The following is a 17,799-nucleotide window of genomic DNA, read 5'->3' as shown; positions in this document are numbered from 1 at the left end:
ACTCTGGGTTTAAAACAAAACCCAGCATTGGCCTCTACACTGCCCAAGAATAAAATCAACTCCATTACTCTGAATATAAGAATGTCAAGCTCTGTTCCCCAATAGCCTCCTGGCTTCAACTTTTACAACCATGACATCCACCCTCCACCATATTGTACTTTTCTCTACCACCTACATCGTACCTCAATATCCATCTAACGTCTTACTCTTCCCCACAGCTGTCATTCTCTCATAATATAATTTTGCACATATTCCTTCTGCCAGACATGCTCTTCCCTCCCTTTTCTGCCTGGCACACACCTTCTCATATTTAAAATTTCTGCTTAGCTGTGCTTTCTATGTGATGGCACTCTTGAATTTCCCTGACACTCCACCTCCCAGGACTGCACTGATGTTGCTTATATTTCCTTTATAGAATAAACCATGCTGTATTGGGGTTTCCCAGTGGGTCAACAGTAAAGAATCCACCTGCAACACAGGAGCCACAGGAGACATGGTTTCAAACCCTGGGTTGGGAAGATCCCCTGAAGGAGGGCATGGCAACCCACTCCAATATTCTTGCCTGGAGAACATCATGGACAGAGGAGTCTGGTGGGCAAAGAGTCAGACATAACTGAAGTGACTTAGCACACACACATGCATGCTGTATTACACTTGATGTCAAAATCAGGACTGTTATCTGCATACATGTTTGCTGCTCCTACTAGACTGTGAACTTGAAGGCAAGAATTATGTTATACTTGTCTCTAGGTTCCAGGTATCTAGTTTAGTACCTAGCATGAGGTAACATTATGTAACTGGCTGTTTAAATCAGGGAGCTGGGAGGGAAGGGGAGAGAGATGGAAAGAGAAAAGGAGACAAGGATGGTACCTCTCTCTTTCCCTCCTAACAAGCAAGTTCCTTTTTAATCAGTCCTGTCCTTCACCACTATATTTTAGTCTTGAGCACTTACCAAGTGCCATCCTGAACCTAAAGATGAAAGAAACAACCTCTGTGCCTGAGAAGCTCACGGCTGAGAAAATGAAGAAAAGCAAGCAGAGACGACTGCAGTCTAATTCATGTTTATGGCTCATTTTCTACTGGTTGGTAATTTGGCAGCAGAACTTAAGCCCCTCACCATTCCTTTTTACTCACATAAATCACTGTAGACTTTTAATTTCCTCCATGTTCCTCTCAGATTAGTTTTCTACCACATCCCGCCCATGCAGCAAACTCTCAGTGACCAGGGAATAAATACACATGGTCCTTTCTGGAATCCAAGATTTTCCAAGCCCTCCTGTCACCTTACGTCCCATTCCAACTGCTCCCCTTCCACTAAGTCACACGCTTTGACCTTCACCATATGGGCAATAGGGAACAGGTTATACAATCAGGTTAGTATCAGAAAAGCATTTTTCTGGCAGCACATACATTTGAAGGAGCAAACTGAAAGACAGGAGTCTTATTAGGAGGGCTGAAACCAGAGGTGAAAGGGCCTAGGCTAGCGAAGATGTAATCAGAGTTTGATTAAGAAATATTGGATAGCCATAACTCAGTCAGTAAAGAATCCACCCGCAAGGCAGAAGACCTGGGTTCGATTCCTGCGTCCAAATGATCCCCTGGAGAAGGAAATGGCAACCCACCCCAGTATTCTTGCCTGGAAAATCCCATGGAGAGAGGAGCCTGGTGGGCTACAGTCCATGGGGTTACAAGAGTCTCTGACATGACTTAGCGACTAACCATCACCACCAAGACATGGAAACAACTTAATGTCCATCAACAGATAAATGGACAGAGAAGATGGGGTACATACATATAATGGAATGCTACACAGCCATAAAGAGAACAAAATAATGCCATTTGCAACAACATGGATGAACCTAGAGACTATCATACTAAGTGAAGTAAGACAGAGAAAGACAAATAACCATAAAATACCACTTATATGTGAAATTGAATATATATATGTATATATATCTGAACCACTTTTTTATAGAGCAGAAATTAATACAACATTATAAATAAACTAGACTTCAGTTAAAAAAAAATACAAAAAAAGAAATATTGATGAGTGAAAGATCTGGTGGCCAACACAGATGGGCTTCCCAGGTGACGCTAGTGGTTAAGAACCTGCCAGTCAATGCAGGAGACATAGAGACATGGGTTCAATCCCTGGATCGGAAAGATCTCCTGGAGGAGGTCATGGCAACCCACTCCACTATTCTTGCCTGGAGAATCCCACAGACAGAGGAGCCTGGCGGGTTACGGTCCATAGGGTTGCAAAGAGTCAGATACCACTGAAGTGACTTAGCATAAGCCACAAGCCATATGTGGGAATAAAGAGAAAAGAGAACCAAATACGACTCAGATATTCTTAGCCTGGAAGGCAGAAGGAAAAGAATGCTATTTAGCACAGAGAGCTTGGGAGGAGGAACTTGCTTTGGAGTGTCCACAAGGCATCTGGATAATGATACCCAGAAGAGTGGGTGGAGCAGGTCTGAGCTTCCCAGAAAGGGCAGAAGTGATGGTGGAGGCTCATGCTTGCCCTGGTAGAGGAGCAGGGTGAGTAGAAAAGGACACTTGGGGTGGGTGGCTATAGAGGAAGAAGAAAGGATGACCAAAAATTAGATAGAGAACAAGTGGGGCTGTTAGAAACCAGGAAGAAAACTAACTGATAAGGAGCAGAAAGCAACCAAGAGAAATAGGAATGTGACTCCATCAACAGCTCCAAGAAGTTGGAGATGAGGTCTTGGATAACATTCTGGAGGGGAATTTCAGCTGAAGGTTTAGAACAGAAGTCAAGTTGCTGGGAGTTGAAAAGTCTTCAGAAATAATTTAGTTTTGGCAAAACTATGCTCCTTAGTTTAATAAAAACCAAATGAAAAGCTTATTAGTAAATAAGAGTACAAAAAGAAATAAGAAAATGAGAGTACAGAGAGAACTATATTCGATATCCTATGATAAACCACAATGAAAAAGAAGGTATATATATATGTGTGTATATATATATATACACACACACACACATATATATATATATGTATAACTGAATCACTTTGCTGCAACAGAAATTAGCACATTGTGTATCAACTATACTTCAATAAAAATATTAAAACTGAATAAATAACACAATACTGTAAATCAACTATACTCCAATAAAATCAAAACAATTTAAAAATAAACAAAAACAATGCCATACTAAAAAAGTAGAGTAAATAATTATAGAAGGCCACCACTGGCTGGTCTTTCTGAAAAGTAAAGTTAATGTAAGACCAAGGTATTTTTTGTGAAAAGCTTTTCAATGTAACAAATATAATTGGTTGTTAGGACTAATAGCAATACAGTATACAGACATCCGTGGATATGAAAATTCAAAAGAATACATAGGAATGGAAAAGCAAGCAAAGGGTACCTACCGTGTGAGAGAATCGTTTGATCCTGCTAATAAAATGTTGGCCAATATTACTTGTGGTGCTATAGCCAAGTTCAAATAATCCAAAAAGTTTCAAACCCAAGCTGAAACTAAACGTGCTAGTTGCCGTTCCTGTGACGTTACGTTCGAAATCTGAGTACGATTCATATTCTGTCAGCGTAAATTCATATTTGCCTTGGGTCTGAAGGAAGATGAAAACAAATGTTCCATATGTCATTTGATTCACATCAGTTCAATTCAAATCAGCAGACACACACTGTACTCTCACTATGTTGCAGGTACTAGACTAAGTACACTGGATGCAAAAATCTCAGAGGCACCCATATCTGCACCCCCAGGGCTCTTGATCCAGCAGGAGAAACAGATGTGCCCAGCACGCTGAGCTGACACTCAGAGGTGGGTGCTTGATTTGGGTTTCAATGGGCAGAAATGGAGGAGAACACTCTAGGCTGTCGACTTGGGTTCAGGCAGAAATGCGAGAGGGCAGGGTGGGGCCAGAAACTGCAGGGGTTGAAAATGCGAGTGTGGCTGTATCAGAAGATTAAGAGTGAGGAGAAGACAGAGGGTCTGTGAGAGAGGGGGCTGGCATCCAGATATTGGGGCTTTGGGATGACTTGCTGAAATGTGGACTTAGTCCAAAGATGAGAGGGAGAAAGCCAACAGAGGAAATTGGCTGAGCACCAGGAAATCCACGGTAGAACAGAAGAGCGGCTGGGTTGGAAGGGATGGATCTGGGGTCAGAGAGACAGACCGGTGCAGAGGAGGAGCTCAGTGACGGCTCACGAGGGGCTGGTGAAAGGTCTTGGGATGGGGTATGGGGGTGGGAAGACGCAGGGACAGAACAGCAGAAAGCCTTTGCGAACTTAGAGGAGCTGTTTGCTCGAAAATTGGTGCTCATGGTGCTGTGCAGAGGGAAAGATCTAGGGCGCTGCCTCGGTGGCCCTCAAGTAACCAGCCCCAAATTGTCTTCACCCCATCCCACTGGCTTCTGGATGCTTGCAGTCCCCCATAACACTTAAGTTTCTGAGGAAGAAAAGCAGATGTGATTCCGAACATGGCCTAGAGTGAGAGGCCTGAGGTGGGGTGCACCATTTTCTCACTGTGTAACCCTGGACATTGGGCTTAACCCCTCTGTGCCTCAGTTTCTTCCTGCATAAAATGGAGACAGTAACAGTTCCTGCCAGTGGGGCTTGCTCTGAGGGTTGAGTTTATGTGGGTAAAACACTGTACAATGCCTCCCACAGTGCTCCAAAAACAGCTACAGAGAGAGGAGACTCCAAGATACATATCCTGTCTGGGTTACCAGGAGGAGGAGAAACGTCTGCTCTGAGATTCTCCTTTGAAAGTAGAGGCCATGTATGGCAAAACCATTACAATATTGTAAAGTAATTAGCCTCCAATTAAAATAAATAAATTTATATTTAAAAAATAGAGATACAAAAAAAAAAAAGAAAGAAAGTGGAGGCCAGAGGGATAGTGCTGGTCAACACGGGGAGGGTGTATTTGTCCCAAGACTCATTTTGTAATTTTTAGCCAATAACTGTGTGGGGGTGTGGAGGGGACCAGGAAGGAAGAGAAAGGAGGGGTAGCAGCTTAACATTCAGGACTGTACCATTTTATTTTATCTTATTTTTAAATTTTTATTTATTTATTTATGTATTTATTTGGCTGCACCAGGTCTTAGTTGCAGCTTATGAGGTCTAGTTCTCTGACCAGGGATTGAACCCAGGCCTCCTACATTGGAAATGCAGAGTCTTAGCCATTGGACCACTAGGGAAATCCTAGGACTGCACAATTTTAGACATGAAAACAACCAACCTGGTTGTCCAATCCAGTCCTCTCATTTTACAGATGAGGAAACAGGTCCAGAACAGAGCAAGAATTTAGCCTAAAGTACAATGGGGTCCGGGGTACTGCCAGGCCTGGCACCCAGGTCTTCCCCCTCTGTCTTATGTGTGCATTATGCAGTGACATAGTCTACTCTGAATCCCACTCCCTGTGAGATTGCTTTTAAGGCTCTGTGTTAATAACACAGGCTTATCTTGGTAGAACATTTTTTTTGGGGGGGGGGTGGTTCTTTTTCATTTACTTTTATTAGTTGGAGGCTAATTACTTTGCAATATTGTAGTGGTTTTTGCCATCAAGGAAAAAGTCAAATAAATAACCTACCTCTACACCTAAAGCAACTAGAGAAGGAAGAAATGAAGAACCCCAGGGTTAGTAGAAGGAAAAAAAACTTAAAAATTAGGGCAGAAATAAATGCAAAAGAAACAAAAGAGACCATCGCAAAAATCAACAAAGATAAAAGCTGGCTTTTTGAAAAGGTAAATAAAATTGACAAACCATTAGCCAGACTCATCAAGAAACAAAGGGAGAAGGACCAAATCAACAAAATTAGAAGTGAAAATGGAGAGATCACAGCAGGTAGAATATTTTATAACTGACAGAAATGCTTAGAACAATGCCTAGTTCTAATAGGCAAGGACTTGATAATAACAGAAGTTGATTCCTGTTGTCTGGCTGTCTCTGGATGCTAGAATTCATGCATGTCTGTCGTGATGTCTCTAGCATCACCAGGCATCTGGAATATCTATATCTTTGCCACTCAACTGACTACATCCATTCAAATCACTGACTGACCAGTGATTCCAGTCACAAGGCTAAGTGGCTTGGGTCACTTCCTACCCCACTGATAGAATTGTTCGGGGCTTCCCTGGTGGTTCAGACAGTAAAGGATCCACCTAGAATGTAGGAGACCCAGGTTCAATCCTTGGGTCAGAAGTTCCCCTGAAGAAGGGCATGGCAACCCACTCCAGTATTCTTGCCTGGAGGATTCCATGGACAGAGGAGCCTGGCAGGGCACAACCGAGCTACTAACACACGCGCACGCACACACACAGACACACACGTCTGCATGAACTCTGGAAGCCTGGCTAGCAAGTCCCCACTGTGATACCAATGTTTATATATGAAAATCCATGAAACCTTTCAAAGGCAAAATAAAAGACCTACAGTGTCTGTATTTGCTTTTGATTCAAATGTGAAACTGAAGCTACAAGTTATAAATAAGAAAGCAAAAATAGTTTTTTTTCATTAAAAAAAGAGTTAACACTTCCTGAGACTCACAATTAAACCAGGTATTATGTGTGTGCCAAGCATTTACACTCACTTAACCCCTCCGTGCAGGTAGAACCTTTAAAATCCCAATTCAAAGATAGGAAAATGGAGGCTCAGAGTACATAAGATGATATAGATGGTAAGTTGCAAAGACATCTGTGAGACTCTAAATCCTAAGCTGTGCTTGTCTCTTTATGGCGGTTTTTGCTATTGTCATTGGTATAATTACGCTACTACATATCTGCACTGCCTCTCCTATACATAGCAGATGGGCCTCACCACTGTGTCTGGAGGAAACAACCACCCATTCTACATATGAAGAACTGAAGCTCAGAGAGAAAATGCGATGCATTTGAGCTGGCCCAGCAGGGGGCTGCTGACCAGTCCGGACCAATGCTTCTGGCTCCTCTGCCAGGGTCCCTGCCACGGCCCTAAGGTGGCTTCCTGACTGGCACATACCTTTGGAGTGAAGTTTTCCACGTTGTATGGCTTCCGAAACCTCGTGTTGAGTATGTAATGGGGGGAGCACACACCGGCGTAATACCTGTGATCTAGAACCGGGCCCTCGAAGTTGTTTGTGAACAAATTAATCCTGCAGGGAAGAGGTGGCAAAGGGGGTGAGGTGAGGATATAATCCCAACTGGTGAACCTACTCAAGGACACCCAAATTCCTGGGCGCAGCACACGTGGCCCTCAATATCTGTTGAGGCTTTATCCCCTGCCACTCCCAGCCACAACCACAAAGCCAGTCCCCCACTATCTGGAGGGGTTCTTCCTCCAGTCTGTTTTGCTCCTTCTCTTCTTGGCGAGGGCTGTTCCCTCTGCCTAAATACCCTTCCAGCCACTCATCACTTGCTTAAGTTGCTCAGTTGTGTCTGACTCTTTGTGACCCCACGAACTATAGACCACCAGCCTCCTCTGACCATGGGAATTATTGGGCAAGAATACTGGAGTGGGTTGCCATGCCCTCCTCCAGGAGATTTTCCTGACCCAGGGATAGAACCTGAGTCTCCCTGCATTGGTAGGAGGATTCTTTACCGCTGAGCCACCAGGGAAACCATACTCCCTGCTTTATCTCTTACTTATCTTTCTAGACTAAGTTCTTTTGTTGCCTGTGGTGGGAAGCCTTTGCTGACACTTGTACTAAGCTGCATTAGAGGCCCTTATTAGATCCCATGCTCACCCCATTCATGCATTTATTGTTCTGCACCTACTGTAGTTACCTTACAAGAATGGTCTACATGGGAGGTGAGAACACAGACTCTAGAGCCAATCCGCTGGCATTCACAAGTTATGTAACCAGTAACAAGTTATGGCATACCAGTTAGCCTCTGTACCTAGGTATCCCTATCTATAAAATGAGAACAAAGAAAATCCTATCTCTTGGAGTGCCTGTGAGGATTACATGTATCCATATTTACTAAGTGCTTAGAACATGGCTTGGTCTGTGATAAAGGCTTATTATTATTTACGTGTCTGTCAGCTCCCCAAGATTCTGTGCTCCTTACAGATGGTGGTTTTCCTTTTAATTTCTGTACGCCTCCCATCACAAGACACTAAATTAATTCCAATTTACTGAGTTTCTAACTGCAAACAGGCACAGTCACGGATGGTTCAGGATATCACCTTATGTAGTGTGCCCAAAGCCCTGGGTAGTAGATGTCATTATGTCCATTTAGAAAGGATGAAAATCTCATCTCTACCTCAACGTTGTTATTTCTCACCACCTCCTAAGGCAAGCCTCCATTTCCTGACCTGCTTTGACTATGACTGACAGCTCCGTTTCTTTTGTTAAAAGGAGATCTGTCGCCTTTCAGTTTCTGCCTATTGGTCTGCTCTGCTCCTACCAGAATCATTTCAGGCTGTCTTTCCTCTGATAGGGTTTCATGTAGCATAATAATGCATATTCATTTATTTTCTTTAATACCATAATAATCAATTACACATGTTGGTTCAATAAATCCATAGGTATTATTGCTATACCCATTTAACAGATGAAGAAAGTAAGACAGAGAGGGTAACTGACCTGCCCGGCAGCTGGTGGGGCCAGGACTCAAAGTCTGAGCATCCCAGTCTAGTCAAGAGCAGAGAGTCTGCTTTCTTCCCACCACATATTGTGCCTCTCATGTGTTAGCTTATTACCATGGCATTAGCTTACTTATCCCTCACAGACCTGAAAAGAAGGGCATGACTGACTTCTGTCTGCAAATGACAAAACTAAAGCCCCAGAGCCATCCTTCTGCCTCTCTTGCAGGGTCCAGTTGGCTTCTGCTGCTGGCTCTGTATGTCCACTCTGTCACCCCCTTTGACCTGTGACCCCCCAGGAGCTCTGACTTCCCAGACCTCAGCTTCCTCATCCAGGAGACGGGGCTTATCATCACTAGTGTCTAAGGTGGTCCTGGGAGGAGGTCCTCCCCACATGAGGAGTCTGTGTCTCTAACAGCATCCTTTCAGGATGGAGACCTGACGTTTGCTTAGGAAGAAGGAGAATGCCGTCCAGGGTCTCTGCTTCCCACACTGCGTCGCATACGCTGATTTGTGAGGGGAGGCCCTGACTTTTCCCCTGGAGGCTGAGAGGCTGCCCAGCGCGGCAGGAAAGGAGGCTGAGTGCCGGGCCAGTCAGCCCCTTGGGACCCCTCACCTCCCCAGAGGATTTAACCAGACTAGCCGCACACACACTGCCCGCAGAGCCACGCTGGAAATGCACCCCTGCCCTGGCCAGGCACGCAGTGGCCTCTGCTCGGGGCCAGCCTCTCTGCCGAGGCCTCGGGATAGAGAAGCAGATAAACCTCCCTGGCAGTTATCACCAGCTTTCAAAGGTAATGCTTAGAAAGTGCCTGACACGGTCACAGAGCAGGCATCAAATAACCCCTCCCCCAGCCCTCGTGTGGAGCCGCCACGGCCCCCCACACGGCTCTCTCCTCAGTGCTCCCTCCCTGCAGTCACATCTGGTCCATCTGGTCCATCTGGCCGTGGCACGTGCTCCCAGAGCCCCCGGGTCTGCCGTCAGGAAGCAGCTGCGGGCATCCACTAACGCACCAACCTTTTTCAGAAAGGCACAGAGGAGCTGCTCTGTCTACGGTTCCCTCCCTCTCTCTTCTCCAGATCACATTTACTTGTATCTTCTTCCCATTCCACAACAGAAAGAAGGTAACTTACCCACTGGCCAGGTTGCCAATGGCCCAGTATTGGTCCATTTCCTGCTGACATTTTTTATAAACCTTTCTGCAGTTCGCCTCATCTGACTGGTCTCCACAGTCATTGTCCCCGTTGCAAAGAAGTCTTCGGTTTATGCACCTCCCTGGGAAGGAGAAATGGGGTTACCCACAGGTCGAGGCCAGGAAGGGGGGTTCACATGGCTTGAGACCCACCATGACCCAGATCCTTGGCTGCTCTGTTTGCATTGGTGCTCATGTATCAGGGGTGAGTGGTCAATGGAATTCACCGTTTATTCCCTGCCAGAAGCCAGTGTTGTCTTTCTGAACGCTCTTGAGGGCAGATTTGCTAGGCAGACAGGAAGGAAGGCTGGACTCCTCTGCTTGGGACTGGAGAGAGGAGGTCAGTTCGGAGAGTCCTGCAATAGTACCAGTTGAGGCACCTTCCATGTGTTCCCGACTCCCTGTCTCAATGTCCACATCTGTAAAGTAGGGACGCCATCATATCTACCCCCAAAGGTCGCTGGGGATTCAAACAAATAAATGAAACAGTGCCGACTCAGGGTAAGAGCTGGGTATGTGTTGTTACTACTATTATTAGTGCTTTGATGGTCTAAATGCACACTGCTGGTAAATACTGGCAGGAGGATTGGAACCTATAGCTTTCTTATCACAAACTCGCTCCATTAAACGGCACTGCCTTCAGCATCAGAGCCACTCAGACTAGTAGATAGTAAAAATATTTAGACTGTATATTTAGTTATTTGAGGCACCTCCACTTCCTTGAAACTCTTTTCCCCATTGACTTGACTCCCTTTCCTATTTGCATATCTTTTGGGAGTAAAGCCCATAAAACAGGTGGCCATTTTCACTTAGGCATGTCTGCTCATTTTAAACCAATGTTCTTTGGGTATTAAAGGCAGAAGAGTAACAATCTGGTCTTCAAATGTTTGTTACAAGGCATTTAAACTAAAGCTGGCCTGAAAAACCATTATTGGCTTTGGTCAGAATCATGGAACACCAGTCATAATGAGTCCATGGACACACGTAAACATCTTTCAGATTTACTGTATGGAGCTCTGCGTCCACAATAATGCCTAGAAATTGCTGTAAGAATCCCTAGTTCTTTCTGAAAAGATACTAAAGCACAGCTCACCAAGTTGTGGCAAATGTAGAGAGTTGCAACTTGCACCTAGGGAATCTTGGTCAAAATACTCTCATTTTTGCTGGAGTCTTCGAGAAAAAGAGTCAGGTTTCCCTGAATTAGTTAAAGGAATTAACTGAAAAAAAAAAGTGAAGTCACTCAGTCGTGTGCAACTCTTTGCGACCCCATGGACTGTAGCCTACCAGGCTCCTCCATCTATGGGATTTTCCAAGTAAGAGTACTGGAGTGTGTTACCATTTCCTTCTCCAGGGGATCTTCCCGACCCAGGGATCGAACCTGGGTCTCCCGCGTTGTAGGCAGACGCTTTACCATCTAAGCCACCAGGGAATATAATTTGAATTTCCAAATTCCTAATTGTATCTTCTCCACTTACCTCCTAAGTGATTGTGGTGAGTAACTTCTCCAAGTCTCAATTTCTCAATTAGTAAAATGGGGGTAATATTAACACCTACATGGTAGGTTTTTTTTTTTTTTTTTTATGAAATAATATGTGTAAAAAGAGGTCAAGGAGGACAAGGAGGCCTCCTGGCCTGACACATGACTTTGATATTGAGCACTAGGCAATAACCAGTGCTCCCATCATCACATGCCATCACCTCACTTGATACCCATCCCCTCCCACTCCCGTGTCCCTTTATACCTGTCTGTGCACACACAAAGCCTTCACATCGCACTTGACTTCTGCATGGTCTGTTGGAAACACAGTCTTCAACTTCCTTGTCGGAGAAGTTGCATGGTTCCCCATAGAACTGAGAGGGCCGAATCAAGTAGGCATGTCTGTACTATAGTAGAGAGGAGCAAGGTGAGACAAAGCCAAAGCCTCGGGGACATGGGGAGCGGAGGGTACACTTGAGGATCTATATTGCCACTGGCTGTTTGCCTATTTCAGATTGCCTGGGAACTCTCTGAGGGCAGGGACCTTATCTTCAATCTCTGTACCACAGTGATCAATACAGGTTTGTTGAATGTGGGGAAAGCGTGGACTTTCGAGTCAAAGGCAGTAAGTGAATTGATGGAGCCAGTTCAGTCTTTCAGCTTGATTAATCCAATGGGTTGATTCAAGTATTCTCATTTACTAAGTAGCTTAAAATGCAGAAGTATCCACTTTGGAGCCACTGACTCTGTTACTTTCTAGTTATGTGATACTGGGTAAGTTACTTAAGCACTGTGATCTCAACTTACTAATCTGTAAAACAGGGAAAATTATGTACAGTTATGCAGTTTCAATTACATATGAAATTTCATTATGTTGTCTGCTACAGAATAGGGATTCAATTTCTTCTGCTTATTTTTCTTTTGAATTATTAATAATTTTAGCAGTAAATATTTCTCTGTCTCTACTTTCCTGTTTGCTTATTCCAGAAATATTGACTGGATTTCCAAAATATTGACTCAGCTACACAATGCTGAAAAAACATAGGTGTTTTATATGCTTGTTTGTATTTGATCATAGTTATGGCCCCTGGACTGTCCTCAAGGAGGTCACAGCTGGTGTGGTGGTCATGATGATAAACACAAGGCATGACAACACATTGAGAGTGCTGTCATGACAGGGACAGAACAGAGTGCTCTGTAGACACAGAGCGGAATCCTCAGTGCAGACTTAGGAGATGGTGAAGTGACATCTAAGTTGAACCCCAAAGGGTGAGCAGACACGTCGGGCAAACTTGGAATGCTGGCATGAGGAGGGGAGAGAAGGGCAATCCAGATGGAGGGAATTGCTGTGCCAAACCTGAGAGGCTAGAGAATATGTGCCTTATTCCAGGAGACAAGAAATCCATCACGGCTGGAGAGAAGAGTTAAAGAGGGAGAGTGATAAGAGATGGAGGGACACGGAGCCAGGAGCAGCTAAGGCAGACCCTTCTGGGCCTTAATAGGTTGGATTTAGCACTTCTTTACAGTAAAATGAGAAACCACTGCAGGGGAAGGAAATGATCAGATTTGGGTGACTGACCAATGCTAGCTGCAGTCAAGATTTTGGTGCTACCAAAGGGGGCAGACCTGACAGCAGTCCCTCTGAAGACTGATGCGTTAACCAGCCACAGTTATTATGTGCATGGTATCTGGAAATCTAGAAAAGAAATATAGACAACCATCTACCTCTGCTCCTTTGCATTTCTAGAGCGTCTTCCTAGAAGGCAGAAGCTGGCAGGACAGGGATAAGGTCTGCAAAGAAGATACTAGAAGACTAGCACCAGACACCAGAGACAAAATGGGTTTGAGGGCTGTGGAGATGATAAAGGAAAGACATCTCTCAATCCCTGTTGAAAGAAATGATGATGAACTCCCAGCCACTGACCTGCAGACATGATGTCCAACTGAGGGAACATGCATAGCAAAGTCTGAGTGTAGAGCTCTGACTGAATGAGTGGATGGATGAATGGCTCACATTGGGTCTTCCTGGTTTATGGTGCAGACGAAGCAATTATCCAAATAATTGGATCAATGTTAATCACGTCAGCAATAAAGCCTACTTTGGGAACTGAATGTATCTGCTTGGCTCTCAACATTGATCCAATTAAGTGTGTAATTGTCCTGGGCCTATTCCACAGCCTCTTTAGGGTCTTAGCTCATGGCTGCTTTGGTTTCCCAAGGAGCTGGGGGAAGTGAGAACCGTTGTCTATTCTTTGACAAATATGCTGTTCTTAGACCTGGATCCTGCATCATCCTTCCTGTGACAAGAAAGCTCGAAGAACAAATACCGCAGAGACTGTGTGTTTTGACTGGTTGAACTGGCTAGACAAGAAGCCAATGGCCCGAGTTCAAGATCTGTCTTTACTACTAAGTGAACCCAAGAATTCACTTACCTGCTCTGGGTCTCTGTTGATCTATCTGCCTAACAGAAAGGGTAACAATTATTCTCCCTTATAGAGATTTCAGAAAATGTAACGAGATCAAACACATATTTATGGAGCACCTCAAACATGTTAAACATTGGCCTATACACCAAAGACACAGAATTGAAAAAGTTTTTTAAGAGCTTGCAGTTTAATAGAAAGGCAAATATTAAAAGAAAAGTAAATGATGAGTGCTAGGACACAGCAGGAATAAGGAGCTGTTGCAGTTCATAAAGGAGTGTCTGGCTAAGGGCAAGGGGTGTTGAGAACTCAAGGAAGACTTCTCAAAAGAGGCGGCCCCGAAGCAAAGTTTCAAATCATGAGTAGGTGTTAGTCAGTGAAGGAAGTGGGAAGGACATTTCAGCCTGAGAACAGAGTGTGAAATGGTCAGAAAAATACATGTTCTATGTGCTGGCGTGGGGGATGTTCTGTGAAGATGTGGCCCAGGTCTATCTAAGGTGTGGGGGGCCTTGAAGACCCTGAGTCTGGACTTGAGGCCATGCATAGACTTTGGATGTTCAAGCTGGGGAAAGACCAGCCAGATTTTCATTTTCAATGGCTCCCCTGGGTGCCCCATGAAAGATGGATTGAAAGAATAAGGCTGGAGACAGGAAGTCTAATTAGGAAGCTGCTAATGGGAGAAAGGACAGATATGCTTCAAAACAAACCTGAAGGATCAAAGGCAGGATCTGACTGCTCCTTGGAAGCTCAGAGGAATTAAATTCATTCATTAAGTCAGCCAACAGTTATCAAACTCCTACTATGATCCAGCTACAGTCAGTAGTGCATTAACTGATCTTGCTGAGGGGTAGGGCTCCTGGAAGCTTAGAGGTCTCCCAAGACCTGGGTACCTACCCTTTTCTTCTGACAGGGATCACACGTGGTCCAGGAGGACCAGCCGGACAGCTCACAATCAATAGGCAATGGTGTGACATCCACACTCCGCGTCTGTCTAGTCTTGGCAAGGCTCTCATTGACTGCGTTTGACCCAAGAGAGGGTGGCCTTTCACCTCTAAAGGTCATCACAGAGAAGAGAGTCAAGTATCAGAAGGTAATTAAGTCTACATTCCACTGCCTATCCATCCATTCAAAAAATATATATTTGCTCATTTATTTATGCAAGGCTGGCTTCCCTGGTGGCTCAGATGGTAAAAAATCTGCCTGCAATGTGGGAGACCTGGGTTCAATCCCTGGGTTGGGAAGATCCCCTGGAGGAGGGCATGGCAACCCATTCCAATATTCTTGCCTGGAGAACTCCATGGACAGAGGAGCCTGGCGGGCTACACACAGTCCATGGGGTCGCAAAGAGTCATACACGACTGAGCGACTAAGCACAGAACAACAGTTTATCAGTCAAGTATCAGTTAACTCATTCAGCAATATTTATGGAACCCTCAGTTATTGCCTCAGATTACAGCTAGCTACAGTCAAAAGAGTACTGAACTCTGATCAGAAGATTGTCCATCAACAGCGGTGATCTTGGTCTGGATTTTCAGCCCCTGAGCGCTTCACTTTTCTCACCTATATAATGTGAGAACATACCTCATAAGGCTATTTGAAGGATTAAATGAGAAAGTATATGTGAAAGCACATTATAAGGTCTAAAGTGCTTGAGATATGCAGGGCTTACAACCGCAGCTAGATGGATGACCTCAAGCAGTACCCTCCCCATCTCGGAGCCTCTGTTTTATCTGTTGTAAATGAGACGTTTGGACTAGGTGGTCTTTAAGTCACCCTTTCATGTTGTCAGTCTATGAAACTTTTTCCGAGAACAAATCATATTCAGGATACTGTGCGCAAGAGGACACAGAAATATAACACACAGCTTCTGCTCTGAAACTCACAGGTTGTCTCAGGATAAGAGAAGACAAACATGTCTCTTTCCTTAGCTCTTCCAGGATTTACCAAGGAGGCAGGGTTTTTAAGCATGCAGGATGGATGGTCTGAGTTGAGCTTTAGGACATCACTGTGGCTGCAGTGTGGAGGTTAGATGGAGGTGGGGAAAGCCCAGAGGCAGGAAAAGCAGGTAGGAGGCTCAAGCAATGGTACCAATGAGTGATGTGAGCCTGAACCACTCCAGCATCCAGGGGATAGAGAGTGGGGGAGACAGACACATGAGATGTTTTTCAGGGGGAATGGACAGAGTGATGGGTAACAGGATGGGGTGTGGATTAGAGAGAGAAAGGGGCTTAGGATGATGCTGGTTTCTAGTTTGGGAGTGTGGTTAGGTGGGTGGGGAAACCAGGAGCAAAGGAATTTGTTGAGGAAGATAGAGTTAGGGCATCTGAGTTCCAGGTGCCTGTGGAGGCACTCAATAAATAGTTCCTATGTAGATCTGGAACTCAGGAGAGAGCTTTGTACTAGAGATACAGATCTGATCACGAAAAGCCATGGGAGAGGATAAAAATATTCCTGAGAGACACCAGCCAAGAATAAGCCTCGGAGAGACTAGTGTCTGGCAGGCTAGAGTGAAGATGGTACATAGAGGTGAGTGGGGGATGGAAGAGGAAGGAGGTGCTACACCTGCAGAACAGTCAAACAACAGGAAACCTGGAATCTGTCTAGAAAATAAGGTAACACTTTTTGTTGAGTCCCTGGCACTCATGGGACTTTGAGTAAAAGAGGCAAAGAAAGGGCATGTTCTTTCATCTGTTTGTGCCCCCAGTTTCCCCACGTGTAATACGATGGGTATATTATAATATCTATTTTTCTTCCATCTGAAAAAATGTATAGCAGTGTAAAATTCTTTGTAATTTATGTTTCTTTTCAAGGCAAAAATGGAGAAAAGAAAAAGAATTAAGATTTGTTGAGCATCCAGGACTTGTCAGGTCCTGCATGAGATGTTTCACCCTTGCCATCTCATGTAATCCTGACAGCAATGCTAGAAGGCAGCAACCTCCTAGACAGATGGGGGAAATGGTCAAGAGCCACACGGTGATCACGCTGGGGTCCAGTCTGAGCTCTGCTTGCCTCTAGTCTCTGTGCTGCATTCATTTCCATCTGCTACCCAGAAAGAACCAGGTCAGCATTCCCTCTACCAGTCCCCCCAGTCTCCAGGCAAGGCCTCTCTCCTCTCCTTGTCCAAGACTCAGTCCTTAGTCAGAGCTCCACACAATCTCCACTAGCACATCACTGCAGACAAGGTCATTAACGATACGTTCTCACTTGGCAAAAGTCCTAAAAAGAGGATAATATTAACTACAGTGAAATTCATCTCCATGACCACCCCAGAGGCCAGCAAAAATCAATTGCCTCGTAAAGTTGAATCTTTAATGAAAGGTCAAAGACTACTGGAAACCACAGGTGGGTTCTGTAAAATGGTTACTTGAGGCGGGATGCTGCACAGCAGTGGCGAGGGTGGGGGTGGGGCTTTAGAATGTGCTCGTATCTCCTAATTTGCCCAGGTTTGACAAAACAATATTGTCTGTGATTTGGCTTAAGTATGTATTTGACTGCGCTGCGGGGTATCCTCTTCCTCTTTCCTCTAAGAAACCGCAACACTGTGTTTTTAGCCACTATCCACCCAATTCAGGCCAAGGTGGAGACTGAGTAGATAAGTAATGTGCACACAAGCTATTAAGAGTCACAATTACTTTCCTCTCTGAGATTTGAAAGCCTGTTAATGGGCAAGATGATCACTTACAGAAGGAACTTGGTAAAAGGTAGTTATAACCACCAGATCTCTCATTTTTGCACCCAATTTTCATTACAGAGGTGGCAATATAATGAGGTAATCAGCTGAATAAATAGTCTGTTTGTAAATTACACTGGATAAGATGTGTGTGGTTTATTAGTACTACAAAATGCAAATCTGAAAGCAAGTGTGTGCATGCTAAGTCGCTTCGGTTGTGTCCCACTCTTTGCTACCCTATGGACTGTAGCCCGCCAGGCTCCTCTGCCCATGGGATTCTCCAGGCAAGAATACTGGAGTGGGTTGCCATGCGCTTCTCCAGGGGATCTTCCTGACCCAGGGATCAAACCCATATCTCTTAAGTCTCCTGCATTGGTAGCTGGGTTCTTTACCACTGGCACCACTTGGAAGCCCTCTGCAAGCAAGCCTAGCATTCCATTGCATCTTTAATTCCTGGGACTAGCATGGACCCAACAGAAGAC

The 17,799-nt window shown here is 44.7% G+C and overlaps 1 protein-coding gene and 1 non-coding gene across 2 annotated transcripts in view; both read right to left on the bottom strand.

The window, feature by feature from the left end:
• Positions 1-17,799, bottom strand: part of C8B (complement C8 beta chain) — a 41,431-nt gene that overhangs the window by 19,784 nt on the left and 3,848 nt on the right. The window contains exons 2-6 of the mRNA XM_065928946.1: positions 14,542-14,698; positions 11,490-11,631; positions 9,689-9,830; positions 6,989-7,121; positions 3,396-3,593 (exon numbers count right to left, since the gene is read on the bottom strand). Coding sequence (XP_065785018.1) covers positions 3,396-3,593; positions 6,989-7,121; positions 9,689-9,830; positions 11,490-11,631; positions 14,542-14,698 — 772 coding nt within the window. The remainder of the gene's footprint in view (positions 1-3,395; positions 3,594-6,988; positions 7,122-9,688; positions 9,831-11,489; positions 11,632-14,541; positions 14,699-17,799) is intronic.
• Positions 11,105-11,176, bottom strand: TRNAC-ACA (transfer RNA cysteine (anticodon ACA)). The gene has a single exon. It is a non-coding gene; the product is annotated as a tRNA-Cys (tRNA).

This window comes from Muntiacus reevesi, chromosome 1 (assembly GCF_963930625.1).
Source record: "Muntiacus reevesi chromosome 1, mMunRee1.1, whole genome shotgun sequence".
Classification (NCBI taxonomy): Eukaryota; Metazoa; Chordata; class Mammalia; order Artiodactyla; family Cervidae; genus Muntiacus; species Muntiacus reevesi.
This window is presented reverse-complemented; position numbering and strand designations above follow the sequence as displayed.